At 46.0% G+C, this 23,189-nt stretch overlaps 1 protein-coding gene across 8 annotated transcripts in view; it reads left to right on the forward strand.

Moving 5' to 3' along the window:
• The window catches only part of SGSM2 (small G protein signaling modulator 2), a 38,834-nt gene that overhangs the window by 4,698 nt on the left and 10,947 nt on the right, over positions 1-23,189 (forward strand). For 4 of the 8 annotated variants that reach the window (XR_014227000.1, XM_082294815.1, XM_082294819.1 and 1 more), the window contains exons 2-12: positions 1,888-1,963; positions 11,533-11,695; positions 13,511-13,672; positions 16,091-16,158; positions 16,662-16,807; positions 17,202-17,336; positions 17,775-17,899; positions 18,192-18,259; positions 18,624-18,787; positions 19,290-19,419; positions 20,800-20,934. Coding sequence is in view for 7 of the 8 variants with exons in the window: in XM_082294815.1 (XP_082150941.1) it covers positions 1,888-1,963; positions 11,533-11,695; positions 13,511-13,672; positions 16,091-16,158; positions 16,662-16,807; positions 17,202-17,336; positions 17,775-17,899; positions 18,192-18,259; positions 18,624-18,787; positions 19,290-19,419; positions 20,800-20,934 (1,372 nt within the window). In the remaining variant the exon portion in view is untranslated. The remainder of the gene's footprint in view (positions 1-1,887; positions 1,964-11,532; positions 11,696-13,510; positions 13,673-16,090; positions 16,159-16,661; positions 16,808-17,201; positions 17,337-17,774; positions 17,900-18,191; positions 18,260-18,623; positions 18,788-19,289; positions 19,420-20,799; positions 20,935-23,189) is intronic. The other 4 variants (XM_082294817.1, XM_082294816.1, XM_082294820.1 and 1 more) reach the window with 4 other exon arrangements.

The following is a 23,189-nucleotide window of genomic DNA, read 5'->3' on the forward strand; positions in this document are numbered from 1 at the left end:
TCCATCTTCATGCCAGTGGCGCTTGGAGTTGCTTTTTGCCAGCAGTACATCAGCCCTTTCCTTTGGTGGACAAAACTGTGCCAAAGGGATTGCTGAATACGCAGGATAAGCCAGATGTGAGTGCCCATCACGAGACCTCCTCACACCTCTGCTTCTTCCTTGATACTCTCTTACTCCTCCACCTCCAGCTGCTTCACTGTGAGGTCATGAGTTCCAACAGCCAGGTCAGAAACGCCACAGGAAAGAAACAAATTGCCTGCACAAAGTTTATATTGTCAGGCCTCAGGTGTGAGCAATGAGCCAGGTTTTGTAAAGCTATAAAACATGTTCTTTCAAAGCCTCTTACACGTTTGCTTTTTTTCCCTCCGATGTTTTCTTTGCAACTCAGAGGGCTCTTGTTTGATAAGGAACACAAATTCTGGAGGATCCATTTGATCCAGAATTTGCAGTGAGGCGAATGCCATGTGTTGAAAGGCTCGTGCAGCAAGTGCCAGAGCTGCAGCCTGCTGCCAGCTGGGCTGGGGGTGTAGGAGTGGGCACAAAGGCCTCAAGATGATTACTGGGGGAGGGGATGTTTAATTACAGCATCCAGAACTGGTCTTGCAGATGGTCTTGCTGGAGAAGGAAGCCCTCCAAACTGGAGAAGGCATCTCCACGGGCAGTTGCAGAGCCCAGCTGTCGATGGAGCACTGCACCTGCAGCTTCTCCTGGTCCAGCGCTGAGTGGAAAAGCTCAAAACCTTGGGACCTCTCAGTGCCATGAAGTGGTGTCCAGTTAGCTCTAAACGTTGGAAAAAGGGAGTGTCTGGTTAAATCTTCTGCCATGGTAGCACATATTTTCATATATTGAAAGTGAATTGGCCTATGTTTAGTCAGAGTGTCATAATACTGTAATTGTAGCTCATAAATGAGAGAAGTCAAAAATGATGGTTGATTTGTACATGGAAGAGAGCAAGCTCTCCATGGCCAGGAGGAAATGAGTGTCTGATAAATGAGTTGGTGGAGGCAATGAGGTTTCATCTGGTGTCAGGCTGAGGAAGCCATTGGGGAGGAATCACTGGCAGATGAACAAGGGTGACTGCAGCCTGTCGCCAAGAGCCTCATTGTAAGAATTGTCTGTTTCTTCTTTAATTTTTGAAAGTCAGTAATTTGCAATGATTTCCCTCTCGAACTTGACACATCAACCCTGAAAGTGGAAAGGAACTTTGTTGTAAATCATTAAAAAGTGTGATAAGTGTAATTTTATTTGCTATGATTATTAAGTCATGTCTTGAAGCAAAAACTGAAGTCACTGCCTTCTCTGTAGGACCTGTAATAATTTTGTATACTGTTTGGTGGTGCAGCAGAGCTTCAAATGCATAATTTGTAATTGCTGTGGCATGTTCCATGCTTCCCAGGTAGGGGGAAGATGGCCCTAAACCCTTCTGGGAATGTGTGCCTGTGTCACTCAGGAATGTTTTGTGCTTGAAAAAGAGCAGAATGGCACAAGTGGAAATGGGACATAGCAGCACCATCTGGTTTCATGAGCAAAAGAGACTGTGTGAAGGCCAAGGATGAATCATATAAAAAGTCTCACACAGCTCTTTGGAACTTATGCTGGAGAAGTGTTTTGGAGGGTACTGTGGGCACACTGAAATAGTTCAGCCTTTTGTGGGGGCACACCCCAAACAGAGCTGCCCTTGTTCTGCCAGAGGTTCCCTCATCCCGTGATAAGCCCCTCAGGTTTGTTTGTGCTTTCCCTTCTTAAATCCATTTTTCCCTGCAAAATATGATGTGAGGGAGCTGTTAGTCTGTTGGTGAGGGGCAAGGCAGTGGTTGAAACTGAAACTCCCAAGTGCTGTGCTGATTTTGTTGGGATCATACAATCATTTCTCTCTGTTCATTTTAGGTAAAGCAGATCATGGAAGAAGCTGTCACCCGGAAATTTGTACATGAAGACAGCAGTCACATCATCGCCTTATGTGGTAAATGTCACGCGGAAGAGCTAATGCTACCTAACCTTACTTTTCCTCTACTCTAGACATTTATTTTCTCTGCTGTCAGAGGTAAATGCAGGGATTTAGATATTAGAAATCAAGGTGTTCAGGCCCATTTCACCTCTGTATTTGCTACGTGTGTGTACATTACAAATTGTAATGTAACTCTTCTAAGATGTCATTATCCAAGTATCCAGCCAGGATGACAGGTGGCCTTGCTGCAGGCTGGCCGTGTGTTCCAGGGAGCGCCCAGAGTGGTCTGCCTGCTCTCTGTTCCTGGAATCCCGTCCTGGAAGCTGTGCTGCATTGTTGGTGTAAGGGGTGGTGGGGTGGCAGCTATTTCTGTTAGACTCTGCGTGGCCAAAATTAGGAATACTTTAAAGTCTTCATACTTGTCTCTTCCTCCTACTGTGATTCCAGTTGGTTTTGTGTTCTGAATTCTTTATGGTCTGAAGAACTAATAATTCTGCACTGAGCTGCCTCATTATTGCCCAGCAACCCTACCTGTCCTAAGGCAGGACTCCAGCCTGCTGGTGCTTTGAACAGAGGCCTTGATTAACTCTAAATCAGAAGAAGGTGAAGCTGAATGTTCTGGTTTTACTTTGGCTGATTGAATGGAGAAATCCCTTCCAGCAGATTTGGCTAACAGCTCCTGGCTGGTGCTCTCCTGTGTGTGCAGTTCTCTTCCCTCCCCCACTCCAGTTTCATGTGTCTCTTCAAGAGGTTTTTCCCTTCTATTTAAAATTAGATGGTTCAGTACATGAGTCATTTTTGGTGAATCTTTGCTATAAATATAGAATTCTTGTGAATCATTTTACTCTCTTGGTAGGCTGAGTTTAGCAAGAGTCTCTTAAATACATGATAGCTGATTTCAGGGTCTCTCTGCGTCAGTAGCTGAACAGTTTGTAGCTGCCCTAGGTCCTAGATGGCTGAAGGTGCCAATTAAATGGCATGTGCTACTTGTCCTGGAGGAAATGCTCCAGCTCTGTGCCACCCTTGCTGGCCTGAAGGAATGGTGTCTCTGTGGGTCGGTTGTGCTCATCCAGCAGGAGGGATTTGTAACCACGAGGATCCTGCTCCAGTCTGTGGTCTCTGCCTGGGTGCTCTGGCAGAAGGAATTGTAGAATTGAGGTGGGTTATGGAGAGTTGGTGTGTGTCACAGTGTGTGGGGAAGCAGTGAGTGCAGGAGGTTCTGTCATCCCCTCTGATTTCTAGGAAATCTGGCTCTATGGTTCAGAGTCACAGCAGCTCCATTTGGCCTGTGGCTGACGTGTGCCATTGTGGGACAAAAATTCCAAGTTCCTTTGGGCTATGCGTTGCTGTGGCCGCTGTTGTGTGGCCAGTCAGGCGACCGTGCAGCGATGCAAGTGTCTTTGGAGCATCTTCAGTGGCCAGCGCTTCTGCTGGAAGCTGGCCGTGGATGTTCGAAGCCTGGGCTCCGTCTGTAGAGGCGTTTCCTTGGGAACGGCGGCTGCCTCCGTGACGTGGGGCTCCGTCTCTGCGGCAGGGCCAGCGCCGAGCTCTCCTCCCGCGCCCTCCCGCCGCCAGCCCGCCCGGAGCGTCCCTGGCTGGAGCTGTTCTCGCCAGCAACACCAGCTCCTTCCCGCTTCTGCACTTCTGAGGGAAAGGGGGAAGAGGAAAGAAGCGTTTCTCTGTCTCTGCAGTCACCTGAAGTGTATTTACAGGGTTTCCAGTTCCGTGCATTACACTTGGAGTGTTTGTGTAATGCTACCTGCAGTTCGCTAAGCCTTTTCTCTGTGGCTGCCCATCTTTAGTCTGACAGTAACGTGCTGCTTTAAGCATTTAGAAAACTTACTTAAGTCAGCTGCACACTGCAGACAGGGTTTATTCATGAATGCCCCAGACATGGTTACCCAAATGATCTCTACGTTTTCAATATATACTTTGAAACGAGTTTCAGTAGTTTGTTCTCTTTGAATAATATATTGAGTGTATTAAATGAAATAATCCTGAATTCCCCATGCCATAACTAATTGCCATAGAATTGAGGTGGGTTATGGAGAGTTGGTGTGTGTCACAATCAAAATACATGTTTAGGTGTAAATTCAGCATGCCTGCTTGGCAAAGGGAATATACTTACTGTGTTTGGAGGAAAGGTTAGCAGTAAACGTGAGTAAAAATAGTAACTTGGGCACTGTTAAACATGCATAACTTGGCTTTTCAAGGAGATTTCAGTTGAAATTAAGGAAGGGATGAACTGCAGGAAAAGCTTTTTTTGGCCTTAATAATAAGCCTGCTACCAGTAATTAAACCCATTAATTAAAATGTACAGAATCCCTTTGTGGCTGAACTGAAAAGGCCAGTTCTGATTTGAGCTGCAGAATGGTATTTAATATTGTGCTTGGGGCTTCTTGTACACCTTGTCTGAGGATGGGAGGTCTGCATTGCTTGTGTCCTTTGGGATGTGAGGGAGAGGAGGGAGCTGGGGGATTCACTGCTGTTCCTGGGGGATGCACTGGAGCTGTGCAGCCCTGGGTGGGTTTACGGCAGGGGCATCACCAGGTCCTTTCCTGTTCCTGAATCTGAACTCAAATCCTGTAAGACGTTGAGGCTTTTCTATCAAAGAAAACAAAAAACCTCCCATTGTCTTTTTTGTTTTCTTTATACTTTGTAGCTTTTTTGTTATACTTTGATACTTGATATGTGCTCTTTCTTCCCATCTTCAGTTACTAATATTTAATTTACCCCCAGTGTTGGTTACAGTCCTTCACTTCAGAGGCATTTAGAAGTATTTATTTTTCCTTTTCTCAGTGTCACTGAATTATCTTTGCCTTCCAAATCTGTTTTAAAACTGTGTCTAAACCAGACTTACAGACCAGAAATGCTTCTCCCCTTTTAAACCCAAGGAGAAAATTTGCTGTTTCTGGGTATTAGATTACTGTTCTATCCTGATAGATTTGTTGAGGATCCTTGCTGCAGACCCTGCAATTTCAGGTGCAGGCAAGAGGAGCAGAGAGCCTCTCCTAGAGGAGCTGAGGAAGCTTGGCTGGCTCAGCCCTAGGGGATGAGCCAGTCCCGTTGATTTAGCTGCATTGACTTCAGCTTTTTCTTTTTTTTCCCATCCCCATTATGCATGTTGTTTTTCTTCTCTTATTAACTGATGAAAACGACTGGGTTTTTTTCTGGGTAATGCTGTGTTTAAATATCACAGATCTTAAAAAAAGAACAAAACCATGTCACGATCTGTCCAGTCATGCACTGGGTTTGACTGCAGAGCTGGGTCTGATATTGACTGAAGGTGTTTGTATGTGATCTGTGACTGCATTTAGTCATGTGTGCAGCCCTTCAAACAGAAGAAGGATGTGGTGGCTGCCCTGGGGAGCTTGGGAGATAATGAATTCCCATTAGTAAGCAATCCTTGTTGCTTTCTCTGTGTGAATAATACATCAGAGAGGTGGCCTGAGGCCTTCCAGCGGACATCTGCTGACCCAGAGAGAAGGGACACTTGCCTGAGCACAGCCCAGTGCTGGCTTGCCCAGCTGTCAGTCCAGTCTTCTCTGAAAGCAACTGAGCAGCCTGTGAACCCTTTGGTGGTTTTGGACATGGTGGTAGAGGAGGGTGGTGAGGAGGTCCATGCACAGACAGATCCATGCAGCAGCCGTGCAGGGCTGTGGGTGCCCCTGCCCAGCTCTGCAGGGTCCATCCTGTTTCTCTGTGGGTGACTTCCAGGTCTACAAGCACGATGTGCTGGCTGGTAGGTGAGTGTTATCATACTGCTCCTTCTCAGTACAGTTTATCTCATGGGCTCCTGTAAGTTGTACAGCAGCTCTTTCAGCTTTCCTGCATTTCCTTCAAAACTCAAATACAATCTCGACTCGTGCCAGGCTGTGGCAGGTCAGAGCCTGACTCCATGGCTACTTTTGTGAAGCACTCCTGAGCTGGCATTTGTGTCTTATGTTGGTGCTTCTGCTCTCAAGCTCTTGCAGTGTCTGTGTACATCAGGACTGTGTGAGCATTTATTGTTCTCAGAAACAGAGCAAGGAGAGCTATCACCCACAAGTGCTTCTGAGATGTCTGTGCTTCAGGCTGTAATTCCACACTCGAGACCTGATGTGTGGGTCCTGTATCCATCCTTTTCAGCTTCCTTTCACAGAGCCCTGGGGCATCTAGGCTTGGATAATCATCAGTGTAAGATGCTTCCTTCTTCAAAAATAAGTAGAGGGAATTGTTATTTGGAATAGTTCTGTGTCACTCAGTATCTGTTCACAGCAACAGGACCGGTGTGTTCTGAGAAACAGAGTGGCTCTTGGGTCCTCTTCACATTTTAGAGCCAATCCTGTGTATGACAGGATTGCTGTTAATGAATGTGCACAACAGTTCCAGAGTTACTTCCCAGCTTCCTAAGGCAGATGAGTACTCCATTTATTCTGGAGGTGGGAGGCAGTAGGAAAGCACTTGTGTGGCTGGATTTTCTGGAGCCACGTAGTTGAGATCAGGTCTGAAGTTTTAGGGTCTTGCCATCCTGTAGGAACACAATCAGAGAGCTTCAGCTGAAGTCATGGATGAGTCTCCATCCACACTGGCTGTGGAAAACCAGGAATCCTTGGAACATGAATGTGGCTGGTGACTCCTGGAGACCAGATATCTGGGGTCGTTGGGGATGGATTGGTGTCTGAGCTGCAGGAGTGCCTGGCAGTGCTGGTTTACAGTCTCACTGCTAACAGACCCCATGGTTAACCACAGCAGTAGGCTTAGTTGTGAAGCTGTCTTCTTCATTGGTCTTAGGATGACTTGTTATCCTATTTTGCACAAAGTTAATTGTGTTTGAAAGAAAAGATCAAATTAGGAACCAGTGGCTGCATGATGCTGGACCTCATGTTCTGATTTTTCTCGTTCAGGACCTGAAATCCAAGCAATTACCAGAGCCACCAAACGTCACAATTGCCATCCCCAAGCAATGAAATGCCATGAGTCAGAAATTTTTTCCTTCATGGCCCTAAATTACAAGGCTGTATTAAGGCTCATGACAGGAAAATAAAATCAGCTGAGGAACAGAGATGTATTTGTTAAGTTTTTGGCATTGATATTTTTTAAAAATGTAGTTAATCTGCTATGGAAATGCAGATCTCTCACAAACAAAACCCATGTCTCCCTGTATTACTGCTCCTATTTGGAAAACAAACATTTTCAATGATGAATAAGGCTTAAAAAATAGTTTACAGAGATTCTGCCTCACTTGATAAACACATTAGCCCAAAGAGAGTACCAGAGAGGGGGAGGCAAATATTTTTTCACGCACATTTAGAAGGTTTTTGATTGTGCTCCAAAGATGATGCTTAAATTAATGAGTGGTGTGCTGTAGTGGGGAGGAAAGAACCGGAGTGAATATTAGCTCTGATGTGAAATGAAACAGTTTTTGAACTGCATGTGTTTTTAGCTTGAGAAGTGAAATAAAATCTCTTGTGCTTTTTAGAGAACTCTGCTAAACATTTTGCTTTGATTCTGGGCCATCCAATTGGATCATTCTCAATATTTAAACAAACTTTGGTAATTATGATTTACCCTTAACAGAGTTTAATGAAAACACTTCTGTTTTCTGAAGGTTACTGAGATCCTTGAAGCTTAGTGATCTTGATTTTAAAGAGGAGCAGTCACCAAATTTTAGCCCTGAAGTTTCCCAGACACTTTAGAACTGGGGATTGTCCATTTAGATACCTTTTTTTTATTTTCTAGGGAATTATTGAACATAGGATGTTCTGTGGCGCAGCCCAGCACAAGCAGCTTGGGCGCAGGTAAACAAGGGCAAAGGAGCACGTTGGGATGTGTCCTCTGCAGCCCTTTGCTGTCAGCTGGCATTCGGGTACCAGTGTCCTACCTGCTTGGCCTGTGTGTCCCAGTGACACAGCAGGCTGGAACTTGGCAATAAAACTGGTTTCAAACTGGGCAGATCTGTGATCAGCAGGGTAAAGCAACAGCAGCTGGAGATCGTGAGCATCTGATGGCTTCTTTATCATCCTCCTCTTTTCACTTGTTTTTAATTTCTTCAGCCTCATGAATTCAATTCCCTGTGCACAGTTTCCATGAAAACAAGGTATTTAGCTGCAGTATTTCTTCCTGTCTAAGGAAAATCTCATCTGCTAAGTACACCCCATAAATAATGCTTCCACAGACCACCTTTTCTCTGCTCACTACCCTTCCAGCCCCAGAACTCTCATTTCACAGTCCATTAAGTCATGTCAGAATTTTCATAGAGGCAAAAAAGGACAAAACCGAACTTGTTCACCTGACCCTGGAAGAAGTAGCTGTGGTGAAGTCATAAAAAAGTGACGTTTTCTGAAGCTTGGTGGGTACCGTGATTATTTGAACTGTAAATCAATAATATATCTGCACTTAATTAAATTCAGCAGTGGATACTGCAGAGAATGTGCCTCAAAACTGTCTGGAGTTAATGAATTTTTAGATGGCTGCTGTCAACTGAACCATACAAGGGAATTACCTGAGCTGTGCTGATTTATTCTCAGTGCAGAGCTGCTCTTCCGCTCTGTGTGTGATGAGTTGCTGCCTTTTTATCTGGTCAGTTTTTGTATGTGTTTGTTGTAGGTACAGTGACAGTAGGCAGGCTCAGGAGGGATCACATTGGGCTGTGCAGTAGTTACTTACCTGTGTGCATATGTACCTGTAGCCAAAAACATATGTGTACACACAAACACCCATTGATGCCTTTCTGATGTTATCAGTTTCTCCAGAAACAGCTAAATCATTGATTTTTAGGTCTTCCTAGAGTGTCAGATTCCAAAAAGGGAAAAATGGTTAATTTTCCTAGAAATGGCTAAATAACTCCATTCCCCCTCCCAAAGGTTCTTGTGCTATAACCCCTAAAACAGTTTGTGTTGTCTCTTTAGGCAGCAGTCTGAGCCGTGCAGTTTGTAACTCCCGGGGATCACCTGGTTTTGGTTTATCAAAAAGCACCACTGCCAAGGTCCTCTCATGTCTTTTAAAAGGTTCTGCAGCTTGAGGTGACTCTTCTGCCTGTTTATTCAGGATGTGTTAAGTTTCCTTTCTGGCTGAGCTTGGCTGTGGGCGATGCTGGCAAGGTGCAGTGAGATCAGTGCCTGCCTTGCACACAGAGCCAAAGGAAAGCCCCGTGGGGCTCTGCCAGGGAGCTGGTCCCTCACTGCTGTGCTGTGGGTGGGAGGGATCCCCTCCTGCTGTCCTGTGCCACCAGGATGGCATCCACACGGTCCCCTGGGTTGAATGGGATGGCATCTGTGTCGCAAGATGTGCTGCCCTGCTTGGATGTTTTGTAGTTTAACTGGATAAAAGCCACGGTGTATTTGCAAAGCCACGGTGTATTTGCAAGCACATTCACATCAAGTCAGATGTGAATGTAGAGTCAGCTGTTCTGGAATAATTCTTGTGGAAAGGAGCCTGGAGAGAAGCATGCTGAGAGCCAGTGCTGTTAGGCTCAGTCTGGGGGTGAAGTGTAGGTGAATGAAGTGACCTGAGGGTCACACAGGCTGGGCTGTAACCTGCCCCCCAATCCGAGTGTACCTTACACTTAGAACTGGATGTGTCCTTGTCCTGTGGAAAATACATTTTGAGGCAATCCAGCAGCAAATTCCAGTGTCTCGCCCCTTGCAAATGACCCCTATGTGTGTGTTACAGGCAGTTGGGGACTGATCTTACCCAAGTTCTTGTGATGAGAAATGTCATAATGGAATAATTAAATGTTGGGGCTCTAGGGACAGTCACTGGGGAAATTGTCCTTAGTGGCAGCTGCAGCATTTATTAATAATTAAAGCTGTGCCTGCTGTGCTTTTCACTAAATTTGTTTCATTAATATTTTATTGTTTTAAAGAAATAAAAAAAAAAAGCAGTGAAGGTGGGAAGAGAGCCTGTTTCCTAAGCAACAGCAATGCACTTCTTTGCAGTTATTTTTAAAGGCAGGTTGCTTCATTTAAGATTTGGAATCAAATTGCTGCATTGCTCCAGGCATCCGGAAAGCTGCTTTTCTTTTTTCTTTTATTTCTAATTGAAAGACAGAGCAAAACAGCTGCTGGATTAAGAGCTGTGTGATGGTTGCTAGACAGGAGCTAGACCGTACTGTGAGGAACATCCCCGTGCTGTCATCACTCCCTGTCCCCCCCATGCTGCTCTGTGGCCACGCCAGCCCCCGCGGCGTTCCCTGCATGGATGCTCCTTTCCTTCCGAGTGGAACCAGCCTGGCTTCAGAGATGTTGTCAGTGCTGGGCTCCTGCTCCTGTCAGACCACAGGCTCTGCCTCTGCCACCCACTGGTGTCCTTTGATCTCGGGCGAGGTTTATGATGGTTGAGAGGGGTCACGCAGGGATGTGCCTGCATGTCCTGCTCCTCCTTCCAGGGACCAGTGCCATGCACAGGTTGTTGTGCATGAGGAGGTGGTTGGCTTCTGAGGCAGTAGTTCTGGCTGGAAGTGCCACCAGCATGGGAAGCAGCATCAGACCTGCTGCTTGGTGGCTGTGTCTGATACCATTGGGCTCATGTCCTGAGCAAACAGGAGTGTGCCGGAGCTGAGGCCACGGGCACTGCCCCATTGTGCTGTAAGGCAGCTCAGAGTCTGGTTTTGGCTGCTCCTGGGGTGGGGCTCCTCAGGGTTTGGCAGGCAGGAGGTGTTTCTGTGTGCCCCCAGTCTGGCCTGGGACTCGGGTTAGTTTTCAGGGCGTGGGCAGTGAGGACAGGTCTTTTTCAGATGGAGGCTTTCAGGTGTTACGGGATTTGGAGCCTTCAGGTGCAATAAGCAGAGCAATCTTCAGGAAATGCTCAGCAGCTGACAGCGTTGGGCGTAAAGTGCCACAAAATGCTGCCTTCTCTCAAAAAGAGCCACCGAGTGTTGGGCGAGAGGGAGAGTGTGTCAGAGCAGATGGAGTGCCATTTGTTACTCGTAAGCAGCATTTAACGTGGCAGGGGGAGCTGTGGTGTCCCGATGGGCTGCCTGCCGCCACCCCGCACAGGAGAGCCGTGCTCAGTGCTGCACTCAGAGCCCTGCGAAGACTGCCCTGCCCTGAGCACACACCTGGCACATACTGCTGGGTCTTTTCCCTTTCCTGTGAATGAATTGGTCTGTTTTCCTTCGTCCCTTTGTATGGGCAGTGTTGACTGTGTGAGTCATCTGCAGTCTCACTTTAGGAGCCGATAGACAAGGAAGGCTTATTTTTTGTTTTGATTTGTTTTGGTTTTTTTAAATTTGTGTTTCTCAGTTCTGTTCCCTGCAGCAGGTTACATGAGAGCTGGATAGATTTCTGTTGCAGTCTTGCAAGGCTGGCATAGTGCAAGTGGTGGCCATCAGGGCATGTTGCAGTGTGGTTCTGTGTGGCACGTGTAAAGTGGGGTGAAAATACTCAGAGAGATTCCAGTTCATTTATATACTGCCATTATCTGTACTTTACAAGGTGCTTGTAGTTGCAGATTAGACACATGCTCGCATCATCTGATTCTGAGTTCCTATCTGTCCCCCCAGCTCTGTTCTTGGCCCACACCTGCCCAGTGGCAGTGAGCAGGTGGCGCTGGCTGAGGCTGAAGGCAGCAGGACCTGTATCATTCTGTCCCTGTTCCCACAGGTGTGGTGGAGGCGTGTCTCCTGCACATGCTGAAGCGCAGGGCTGCCGGGTTCCTGCGTACCGACAAGGTGGCTGCACTCTTCACCAAGGTGGGCAAGACCTTTGCCATAGCTGGAGACGTGTGCAAGAAGGTGCAGGAGCTGCAGCAGCAGGTAGAGAGCAGGTGAGGCTCTGTTCATCAGCCAAGTTGATGCAGTGTTTCTGTGCAGCATGGTGGGACACAGACTGCCCTGTGAGTGCACAGGGGCCTGTCTTGGCCACGGGTGATGCAGTTTGTCTCGTTAGTGGCTGTAGATGTTTGTGTTTGATCAAGCTGGCAGTGAGCAAAGGGGCAGAGGTGGGGAACTGGGGCTTTGGTGTTTCATTTTGCTTCTCAGTACAGCAGAGCAGCACATTCAGCCCACACTCAGTAACAGAAGTGACTAATTACTGGTGATTTCAGAGAGGGCTCACAGGCGAGGTATGGTGGACCAGCTTGGACTGTTGGTGGGAAGGGAGGGGGCGGAAGGAGGAACTCAAGAACAGACATACTGGAAAAGCTGTTTTGGCATGCTCCTGCCAAACCAGGAGCAGATTTGTGGGTATCATAGCAGAAACAGTTAAATTAATGGATACAAAGAGTGATGGGAAGATGGATGTTATAGGAAAGCTGTTCAGTATGTACTGGACTTAAACACAACAGAATTCTGGAGTCAAGGACTTGAGATTACTGAAAGTCTTAAACTGCTTGCTGGTGGTGAGTAGCAAAGTTAAATTTTTCCATGTGGTTGTGTAGATGAAATCACAGTGCATGAGCATCTTGTCCTACAAGCTCAGGACAAGAGCATTTTTAATTCTGTTTGTAGGCACTGGTGAGCCCTGAGGGCTCTTTGTACATTGTAGGAACTTTTAGCCTTTGATCAATTTGCTATAAGAAGGGCTTTGCCAAGAGAGCTTGTCTTCAATTATTGACAGTTATTTAAATTAGCAGTTATATTTCTGTGTAATTTTCTGACATTTATCTTTGTTAGGCTTGTAATTATCAGACTTTGTTAAGTAGTTTTTGACAGACATGTACCTATTTTTGATGCTTTTTTTATTGTGCCTACTGATACAGACAGGGATTTTATTAATTTTAATTTTTTAAATGTTGGGAAGAAGCATGTTTTCTGCTGAAAATTCACCAGCCTCTCTCCTGGTTAAGAGTCCACACAAACACCCCTCTAACCACCAGAGACTTTTGGCTGTATCCTCTAACAGAGAGGAGCAAATGAACTTAAATTCTGTGGTTTCTCTTGGACAAATTTTGTGTGTTTTTCAGCTATTAACAGCCACAAAAGTTAAGTGCTGTAGAAAATACACACAGCAAAGATACTATTGGGAAATACTGCAGGGGGTGGACTCGCTCTGCTGGATGTATGAAATGAGACAGAAGGGCTGTAACAGCCTCATTGCTCCTGAGGCTGTGGCTTAGGAAAAGCCGTGTTTAGGATGTGACTAACCACACTCAGTTGCTCTGATGTCAGTGGTGTCACGTGTCTTTCTTGCCCTGTAGGGTTGCTGTCATGGCCTCCTGTAGGACATGGGGCCGTGTAAGTGCAGGGGGGAATGATGGATCTCACCCGAAACAGCCCCAAATAAACATATTAACTCTGTGTAACTGAACAGTTTCCTGAAAGGAAACCCAAGTGCTGGCAAAGAACTTGAAGATGTCAGGGTTTCTTTCCTCATTGAGGCAAAACGGGACCTTCTTCTATTTTAAGGGGGAGATTTTCTGGAAAAGACATTCAGAGGGTTCCTGTTCCCCTCTCAGCCCGAGGTAGTGTGTGGAGAGCCAAGGCAGCCTGCAGTGCTGGGCAGAAGGAAGCTGCCCCTGTGCTTTGTGGCCACCTTTCTCCTGCATCTGCACTGTGTTACCTGATGCAGGAGGATGAACCCATCACGAGCTGTCATCAAACAGTCCAAATTCTGACTGCTTTTATTTTATCACCTTTTGCAGGAAAAATCAGCCAAATGGGCATGAACCCCTCAAAAGGCAGGGATCAACCACAAGCAAAACACCTGTCCTGACACCTCAGGCCATCAAACACATCTGGGTTCGGACAGCCTTGATTGAGAAGGTGCTGGACAAGATTGTGCAGTACATTGTTGATAACTGCAGGTAAGGAAGGCAGCAGAAGCACAGGGATTTGTTGGACTGATGCATTTAGGTATCTGCAACAAGGGATTTCTTCAAGTCTTCAGCAAGCCCCTGTGATGCAGTCTTCTGGTAAGATGAAAACCAGTTGCACAAGCATTTAGAAAAAAATGTACTTTTGTTTTGCATCATTGACAGTGTCTCAGGCTTACAAAAAAACATTAACACACATTCAGCTTTCCAGAAATCAGCTAAAAACCTAACTTCAAGTATATTAGGTACCCATATTCTAATGGGACCTAGACCTTAGTGGAATAGAAATGTCTTCTAATACGTCATGAGTTGAAAATAATCCTTTGGAACTTTAGGATGTCAGGGAGGAAAATGCCTTTTGTAGATGAAAGAAAGGAGAATTAGAACAGGAGGAGCTATTGACATAAAACCTTAGGGCTGTGAAAACAGGTTCTTTGAATAATGTTTCCTTTTTAGAAAAATCAAGCTTTGTGTAAAGTGAAAGTCTTCCCTTGCAAAACCCGAGAAGAGCATCAGTGCTTTACAGATGTATTCCACACGGACTCCTTAAGAGGTGAAGAGGAGTCCTCTCTCTTCTGTCCTTGCTTCCTGCTGCCCAGCATCAGCTGTGGCTTGCCAAGGAGCGGCTCTTAACTCCTACCCTTCCTGCCCTCCCATAACCCATGATACAGAAGACTTAATGGGGCACACTGAGGACAATCTACCATAAAAAGAGAAAGGAAGGGACTCTAAAGCTGGGTGTGGTCCCAGAATGGCAGTTTGCTGGCAGGGGTGCTCTTGTTGTTCTGCACTGGCAGAACATTCTTGTCCATCCAAAGCCAATGTGTCTGAACAAGGATGAGAGCTAAGGGCAGAGCAGCTTATTTTCACAGTACTTTCCAAGTTTGTGTTACTGTTTTCCTTGTCATACATTCATGATGTATCTTGCCACTAAAAGCAAGAGAATGGAAGAAAGGTCTTTGTGCTGTTCAAGCAAACTGTTGCTCTGGGATATGTAATGCCATCTTGGATTTTATGAGCTGTGTGCAGAAGAGACAGAGGGAGGGTTGGCCACGTCCCAGAGACACAGTTAACAAAAGCATTTTAGTCCACTGCCTCAGTGTCTGCAGATACATGGGTACAAGAGGTTTTAATTTCTTTTCCACATAATCCACAGCAGACATATCAGGAGAGTTTGCTCTCAGTTGTTCCATTGCTGTGTGTTGTAGATGTTCACCTCACTGCCTTCCCCATCCGTTCAGATGTGTTAGGATCAGGTCCTTCACTTCAGGTCTGTGATTCTGAGACCCTGACTTGGTGAATAAAACAAACCTTTTCATAAGGCTTGTTGCCGTGCATTTTTGTGACATTACTGCTCAAATGCTCCATGTTCACATCCTTCTGCTGTTCTGTCCTGGAAGAGGAGCAGGTGCTTTAGAGTTTGAGCCCCATCTAGTGAACAGACCACAGAGGACAGTGGCATTCAAGAAATGTGGGTGTTTGGATTTTTCAGCTATGTGGTTTTGTAAAGCAGCTTCGCCTGCTGCAATGGCAAGACTTCGGGGTCATTGCAAGAGTTATTTGTAGTAGTTCATTGTTCTTCATGGTGTTTCAAGATGATTCCTCACAGATGGAAGAGGTGTTTAAGAATGTGTGGATTGTTTTGTCTCTGTGGAAAATGGACAAAATTGCTTTCAGAGAACTATTGTTTGTTCCCATATTGCAGTTCTGCCCAAAGCCCCAGATCAAATATACTGGGTAAACATACTGAGCACAAGGCAAGCTCCTGCCCCTCCAGAGCTCAGTTGAAAAATAGGTGAGCCAGAATGAGCATATCGAGAGGAGGTGACTTTTCTGGGATTGCACAGCTGATCAGGGGCAGAATGTACATCCAAAGGAGGGGTGCTGGTCAGCTGGTTAAATGCAGAAGTCTGGAGTGTAGGTTTATTACTTTAGTTGTTCCAGGCTTGTTTTATGCTCCATGGAGACTAGTCAGTGCTGTTGATATAGTTTAGGAAATGATCTATTCTAAAGTTGATCCGTAAAATAGAGTAAATTAATTTCTTACAATATGTTTCAATGGTCTTTAAAAACACTTCAGGACACGCCATGTTGTAAAAGTCTTTTTTACCTGCAAACCCAACACAACACTTCTTCACAGGGTCAGTGGATGGGCCAGTCAAGCTCCATTAGAGCTTCTGGAGGAGATGCTCACATTGGTGATTTCTGGGTAATCCCAGCCACTGTTTTCCCTCTACCTCTCAAATTCAGGGACTATTTGGGATTTGGATTCCTTGGGTCCTGTCTCTGGCTGTTCAGATACAGAGTTTTCTTACTGGCCTATTATGTTAGACCTGTAGCTAAACCCAAGCTTTGAAATGGTTTATACCAACAAATATTTTTAACTGGGCTCTAATCTTTTATTCCTAGTAAATATTATGAAAAAGAAGCTTTACTGGCAGATCCTGTTTGTGGCCCAATACTGGCTTCTCTGCTAGGTGAGTTCTTGCAAAGTTACTTTGTATGCTGAAGAAAATAAATAGTCTTAAAGCATTTTGCATTATGACAGTGTTACAAGAAGTGCATTTTATATCTCGCATGTAGTTAACTATTTATAATAGAGCAACATTGAAGGTGTTGTTTTGTTGCTTACAAGACCAGAAGAGACTGATCATCTGGTTTTATTAGTAATTATTGGTTGGATCAGAAAGCAGAATGGGAATGGATTTTTACCGAATGCTTGCTAGCAGTTTGTAACTGCTCATGCTGCTGTGGCAGGGTATTGTGTCCTACAGGAATACTCTTATACAGCCCTGGGTAATAGGGGTGGTACATTATTATGTTGTTGTCTGTGTTGTGGGCTGATCCCGTAGGATTGATGACCATTAATATGCACTTGGCTTTAGGAGGGAATCTCACCTTCAGTGCTCAGCCAGCAGGATAGCACTGGGTATGTTTCTGAGCAGACTCAGAAGGTTTCTCCCTTGGTCTCTTTTCCTAGTTGGACCCTGTGCTCTGGAGTACACCAAGCTAAAGACAGCTGACCACTACTGGACAGACCCTTCGGCTGACGAGCTGGTGCAGCGGCACCGGATCCACGGCACCCACGGCCGCCAGGACTCCCCCTCCAAGCGCCCAGCCCTGGGAGTAGGTATTTACTCTGTACCTGTTTCTGAGTTAAGGCACAGGCTGATAATAAAAACAGCCCCATGAGGTAGATACCTGAATCTGGAACTTCTCTCTTCTGTAATGGAACCTTTATCACAGATTAGAAGTCCATTTGGGCCACAGTGTCCTCTTTATCTGTATGTAGAAAAATTTGAGATCCAGCACTAAATTCTGTGGCTTGTGACAGTTGTGATCTGATCAGGTAATTCACAAGAAATTCTGAGCTGCCATGGTCAGGGCTGAGTTACGAGTCCAGGTGATTTCTCTGCAAACTCCCCTGGCTGCACAAGAAGTTGCAGTCCATAGAGAGCGATGTAAATGGTGCAGTTCGTGTGTCCCTGCCCGGCCTGACCTGCCCTGGCTTTGTGTGTAGATCCGGAAGCGCCACTCCAGCGGGAGCACGTCGGAAGATCGCTTTGCCGCTTCGGCGCGGGAGTACGTGGAGTCCCTGCACCAGAACTCCCGGACACACCTTCTCTACGGCAAGAACAACGTCCTGGTGCAGCCGGTGAGTGCGTGGAGTTTGGGGCTGTGGCTGGAGGAGGCACTGGTGTAGCTGGGGGTGGAGCTCAGACCTGCCAAGCGCTCGCTGCATTCTGTTCTCAGCACAGAGCTGCCTTCTGCTTGGCTCTCCTGTGCTGGGGTAGATTTGACAAGTGACAAATGCTTTCACTGCCTGACCACTGTCAATGAGCAGTGGGCCTGTAGGCAGGAACAAACCTACTGGACTGTATTTCATAAACCAGCTGACTGTATTGTGGTTTTTCCCCTCTTTCTGTAGCAATATTGTATACCAGTACTTCTGCTGTTAGGGTTTCCCTCAGCAGTTCCCAAATACTGCAGCTTTGGAACTTGTGTGGCATAGGAAGACTGGAACAGATATTTTCTGCAGGTATTTTGTGCACTTGAGTCACCTGGGTTATCTGTCTGTTGCTTCTGTGAACAGAAAGACGACTTGGAGGCAATTCCTGGGTATCTCTCCCTTCATCAGTCAGCAGATAGTTTGACATTAAAGTGGACTCCAAACCAGCTGATGAATGGAACCCTTGGAGATTCAGAACTGGAGAAAAGGTACTCATTGCATTCAGGAAAGATGGGAAGCACTGTGTAACCTGCTGGGGGCACCAGGAAAGGGGAAGGGAAGGGGAAGAGGGAAGCAGAGGTTGTACAGACCTGGTACCACAGTATCAGTGTGGAGAAACCTGCTTTCCTTTGCCGTTTACTTGACTAATAATGTACTTCAATTGACCAAATTTATTAAGCAGTTACTAACTTAGCAGAGTCTTTCTATCAGGTGCTTGGAACTGCAAGCATTCCTGAATATGGAAAAAACAATGTTGCCTGCTCTTTCCTTCCCTTTTAGTGTTTACTGGGACTACGCATTGGTTGTGCCAGTGAGCCAGATTGTCTGCATCCACTGCCATCAGCAACGTAAGCATAACCCTTAGGCATATATTCCTTTAAAATACATAAGCAGGAGAGCCACTTGAATGATTGCTTTTCCTCCCTCAGTGTCGAGAACACCTCTGACTAGTTCTGGCCATGTGGGAAAGAGTGTTAAAATCTCCAGTCCCAGCTGATAGAGGATGACAACTGCATGAGGCTTTCATAGTTTGCTTGTATCTTGAGTTTCTGTAGGACTGAAGGGCTGGTATCATCCCTAGATCACACTGTGCATTACAGAGGTTTATTTATCTACTTAGTGATGATCCCAAATCATATTTACTTAGAGGGTAAGAGCAGAAAATTGAGGCTCTGATGTAACAGTGTGGACTCCCCCTGTCCTCCCTTGCAGCAGAAAGCAGATGGACATTAGTGCTGGTGAGTCAGGATGGGACGCAGAGGCCTCCGCTGCACTTCCCCCAGGGAGGGCACCTCCTCGCCTTCCTGTCCTGTCTGGAGAATGGGCTCCTGCCCCGTGGCCAGCTGGAGCCCCCGCTGTGGTCCCAGCAGGGCAAGGTACTGCTTTTTCTGGTGAGCTCTCGGGTGAGGCTGGTGTTGGTATCTCTGCTCCACAGGGTCTGGGCATGGACTTCCAGCTGCTTTATGGTAAAGTAGGAGGCAAAATAACTCCATTAGTCCAATTTGATTCTTACACACATGGTCTATAAAAATTGTTCATACCTCATTACCCCATTGAGCAATGAGCTGGAATCTGCTGTTGCATCAAGATACAAACCCACACAATAGGAGTGAGACTGAGATGGACTGGACAGAGGCGCTGCCAGAGGCTTGGAGTGCCCAGCTCCCATAGATTACGAGAAAAGGCTGGTTTATAGTACACAGAAAAGTAGTGCTAAGTACCCCAAAACCACCAGCTGTATATGACTCCACTGTTTTCTCCCTTACCTCCTCCCAACATTGAAAGTTGGGAGATTTAAGATGCCACAGGTCTGCAATACTTAGTTTGTTGTACTCTGTTAGTCACTCACAGCTGAATGTATGGAATTATTTTCTCTAGGGCAAGGTGTTTCCAAAGCTTCGAAAACGGAACAGCAACAAATCAGTGGACCTGGAGGAGATGCCAGCTGAGGACACATCCACAGACTATGTGTTCAGAATTATTTATCCTGGACACAAGCACGATAACAGTAAGTGCCTTTATTCTGCTTTGTTTGAAAAAAAAACAAACAAAAAACCAAATCAAACATCTGAGTAAATCTTGAAGTAATATCCTGGGAAATACCTGCAGGTGACAAGCCACGTTTTTGTAAGGGGGTAAAAAACCCAAACCTCTCACAAAATTTCACTAAGAGATAATTGTGATCAACAGGTGCAGCTTAGGTTTCCTTAATGCAGTGAGACTTGTTATCTTAGTGGAAATGGAGTTGAGGTGGGGAATCTTACATTTACACTGTGTTTTACAGAGGAAGTTTTCAAAATACTCCCCTGGGCTTGCAAACTGAGACTGAAACAAAAGATTGCTTGACTAGCCAAGAGCAGTTTTGCTCCGTAAGTGAGGATAATTTTACTGGCCACACTGCTTGCTCATAATGTTGTTATTAGGAAAAAAAAACAACCATAAACTCTTAAAAGTACCCCAAGAACTCCCTGGGCTAAGTTTTCCTGGCTTGGAAGCACAAACTTAACAATGGATAAATAAAGGCCCTTCCAAGGAAACTAAATGAATTCCCGAGCACCAAACCACCTCATGTCATCAGTGAATACAAATTCCTTACATGCAAGAAGGCATTTGAGCTAGTTCTCAAACAGCATGTTCAGTTTTATTACCCTTGGCAAAGAAGCAAGAATTTCCTGGGAAGATCAGACCCTAAAGTTTACAGGGGATTTGGAGTTACTGCTCATACTGGGACTTACTGCAGCTGAGAAAGCAGGAATCTCCTCTGCAGCCTCCTGACCCGGGGGCCTGGGCCACAGGGCTGGCTGGGCTTTGTCAGGGCTGCTGGGCTGGCACAGGTAAGTCCATGCACACACCAGCAAAGCACCTTGTGCCTTGGCCTGCTGGAGGGGCTGCAGAGCCCGGGCGCTCCTGGGACAGGAGCTGCAGCTCCTGTGCCAGGCAGGACCTCTGCCTGTCTGCAGGGCCACACACAGCTGGGAGCGAGGGTTTGCTGTCCAGGTGCATCTGGCACAGGTTTCAGAGAAGGGGCCACAGCATTGCTAAGGGCACAGTGAAGGACAGAAGCTAGATGGGAGCCTAGAATTGCCGTGGAGCTTTGCTCAAAAGCATACTCAGCTGCTGCAGGCTGGCACTGGGATCTTTCTCCCTTGCTGTGGTGTGCCACATGTGCTCTCACGGCCTGTGCACACTCAACGCCGGCCTGAGTTTGGTGGAGCATGCTTTGTTTCTGTAAGAAACTCAGTTTTCACAGCTGTTTACAGGAGCTCGTGCCCTCGAGCAGAAGGCAGGATTCAGGTCCTTTGTCTTTGCTGACCATGTCCTTTTGAGCTTTCCCACAGAATTGAGTTCTTTCTTCTTATGCTCCTCTTTCACTATTTTCTTTGAGCAGTAACTATTAACTACCACCACTTAGCTGCCAGCCGCTCTACCTCTGTTGACGATGATGAGGAGGAGGAAGATAAGCTACACGCAATGCTATCAATGATCTGCTCTCGGAACCTCACAGCTCCTAATAGGATGAAAGGTTTTTATCCTCCTCCCTCTGTGTCCCAGAGCTCTCTTGCAGCTCCTTCCACTGATGCATACAACAGTGTTGGCATTATTACAGGGAAAGGCATTTCACTCAGGCCACGAGAGCTGGAGATGGAGGTGACTGTGCAGAGAGGCTGGGAATGGGCTCACAGCCTGTGGGGAGTGGGAACTTCCCTCTTCCCTCTCCCTTGGTGTGTGTGCTGCTGAGCAGCAAACCTCCTCTCCTCTGGGGCTTTCTGCCCCACCTCCATAAAGGCTGGATACTAGAGCAGGCTCTCAGGAGAGAAGGAGGGAGTGTAACAGCTTTGTGATCTCCCTGTAAGGTAGCAGTGTATGCAGAGAAGGCTGTGTGGAGATGCAGTGCCTGTCTGGGGTTGGTGCTTTCATTCCACTTGCATCCATAGGCTGGATGGGCTTCAGAGGATCAGCTGTGAGCTCTGCCACCCCCCCACAAATTTGTCATCTATTTCTTTTCTTTAAAAAGTTCATATTATTTAAGTTGATATTCTCAAGATGTGTGCGCACTTGGGATCCAGTAGTTTAGCTCTGAATTCTGAGAAGTCCTTGCTTTCTCTTATACCCTGGACTGGTGGGACTGACTGCAAGAGACAATAATAGCCCTGCATCTCTGTACAATGCCGAAGTTCTGGGTTACACAGGGTATCAACAGGTGTTCAGGGAGAGCCTCCTCAATTCTTCTAGGCTGCCCACACACTTATTCCAAGGGAGCAGCCCCTGGACATTGATAAAGCCCAGCCCAAGTTAATACAGAGTTCTTGGAAGGCATGGACAGAAAGAAGTTCCAAAAATAGCGTTTCCCTTGAAAAAATACGCTGGTTTAGGAAGTTTCAGGGTGTCCTAACTGATCATGCCTGGATATGGGCAAAAATGGGAAGGAGAACGTTTAACTGCCACGTACACATTAAGCATAAGGAACACAATTTAGTCTTTAGTCAGCTGACAGAAATGTAAGTTATGCAGTAGAATGGCTGTCAGGTGTCTGCTTTTGCTTATTTAATCTTGAAGGGGATGGTAGAGTGAGGGATGTGTCTGGGAATAGCCTGGCTGGGCTGCTGTCTCTCCAGCAGCCCCATCCCATAATGACAACACTGTTGTAGCAGGTTTGCCAGCCATCTGCTTTGACATTTTGCAACATGCTTGACTTTTGCATGTAGCTGAAGTTACAGATAACACCACTATAATTAAATAAAAGATGCTGTTCACTCTAATTCTTCACTAATTCAGGTACCTTTCATCTGAATCTTTAGGTTCTGTGGGGTTCTTTCCTTGTTTCTCTAAAAAACAGAATAAAAAATTAAAACTGAAAAACCCACTTTTCCTGTCTATAGAGGGGAGGCAAAAACTAATGATGTAAAAATGTTTATCCAGTGGTTTTTATTTGAACCCAATAAGAAGCTGCAATAAAGACTGGGTCGTTCAGCTCCTTCCTGAAGAATTAAGGTGAAGAGCATTTTTGCATCACACTTTGTTTTGTGAAATGAAACACACATGACTGCTTCCGCATGAGCCTGTGCTTTTTCTGTTAACAAATGGGTTTACTTCACTCCTCCCTCACCTCTGCCCACTTTCTAACAGGCACTCCTAAAATGCTTTGTGCTACCTTGATTTAAAATGCATGAGATGGTTTGGAATTGCCCCCACCACCACTCAACAAATACCTGTTTTAAAAGCACGGCCCAGGGGACTGAATTTTGCTTGTAACTGTTAATTTAGTGGCATACTTTATGCATACATTATTGTATTTGCCTTAATTTTAATCATGGGTGAGCTGAAAGGCCAGTTATTTATTATAAACCAAAAACCCCACAAGCTCAAATGCCAGCTGGGAAGGCTGAAGAGCTGAAGCCAAGCTTTCTGAAGGGAGCTGCTGATTTTTTTGCGTTGCCTTTCCTGAAGCTGGTTAAAAAGGCAAATAGATTTGGTGGAGCAGGGATAACTCCAGAAGCTGCATTGTACTGTTGGATCACATACTCCTGTAGAGTATCCTTTTATAAATACAGTATGGACATTAGCAGGACTGGACCTGTCCTTTTGTGCTAAATATTTTAGGATCTGGTTCTGAGGGGGAAAGAAGCATCTTCTGAAAGTAACTGACTCAGTTTGTCTTAATTTCTTTCATGCTCCAACTTTCACTCTGGCTGGACCAGCAGTTCCATGGCTGATTCCAGGAACTGCAAAATGAAATTCTGAGGCCTGAATGAAATAGAAGGTTGGGCTAGATGATCT

The sequence above is a fragment of the Coloeus monedula genome (assembly GCF_965178545.1).
Source record: "Coloeus monedula genome assembly, chromosome: 20".
In the NCBI taxonomy this organism is placed as follows: domain Eukaryota; kingdom Metazoa; phylum Chordata; class Aves; order Passeriformes; family Corvidae; genus Coloeus; species Coloeus monedula.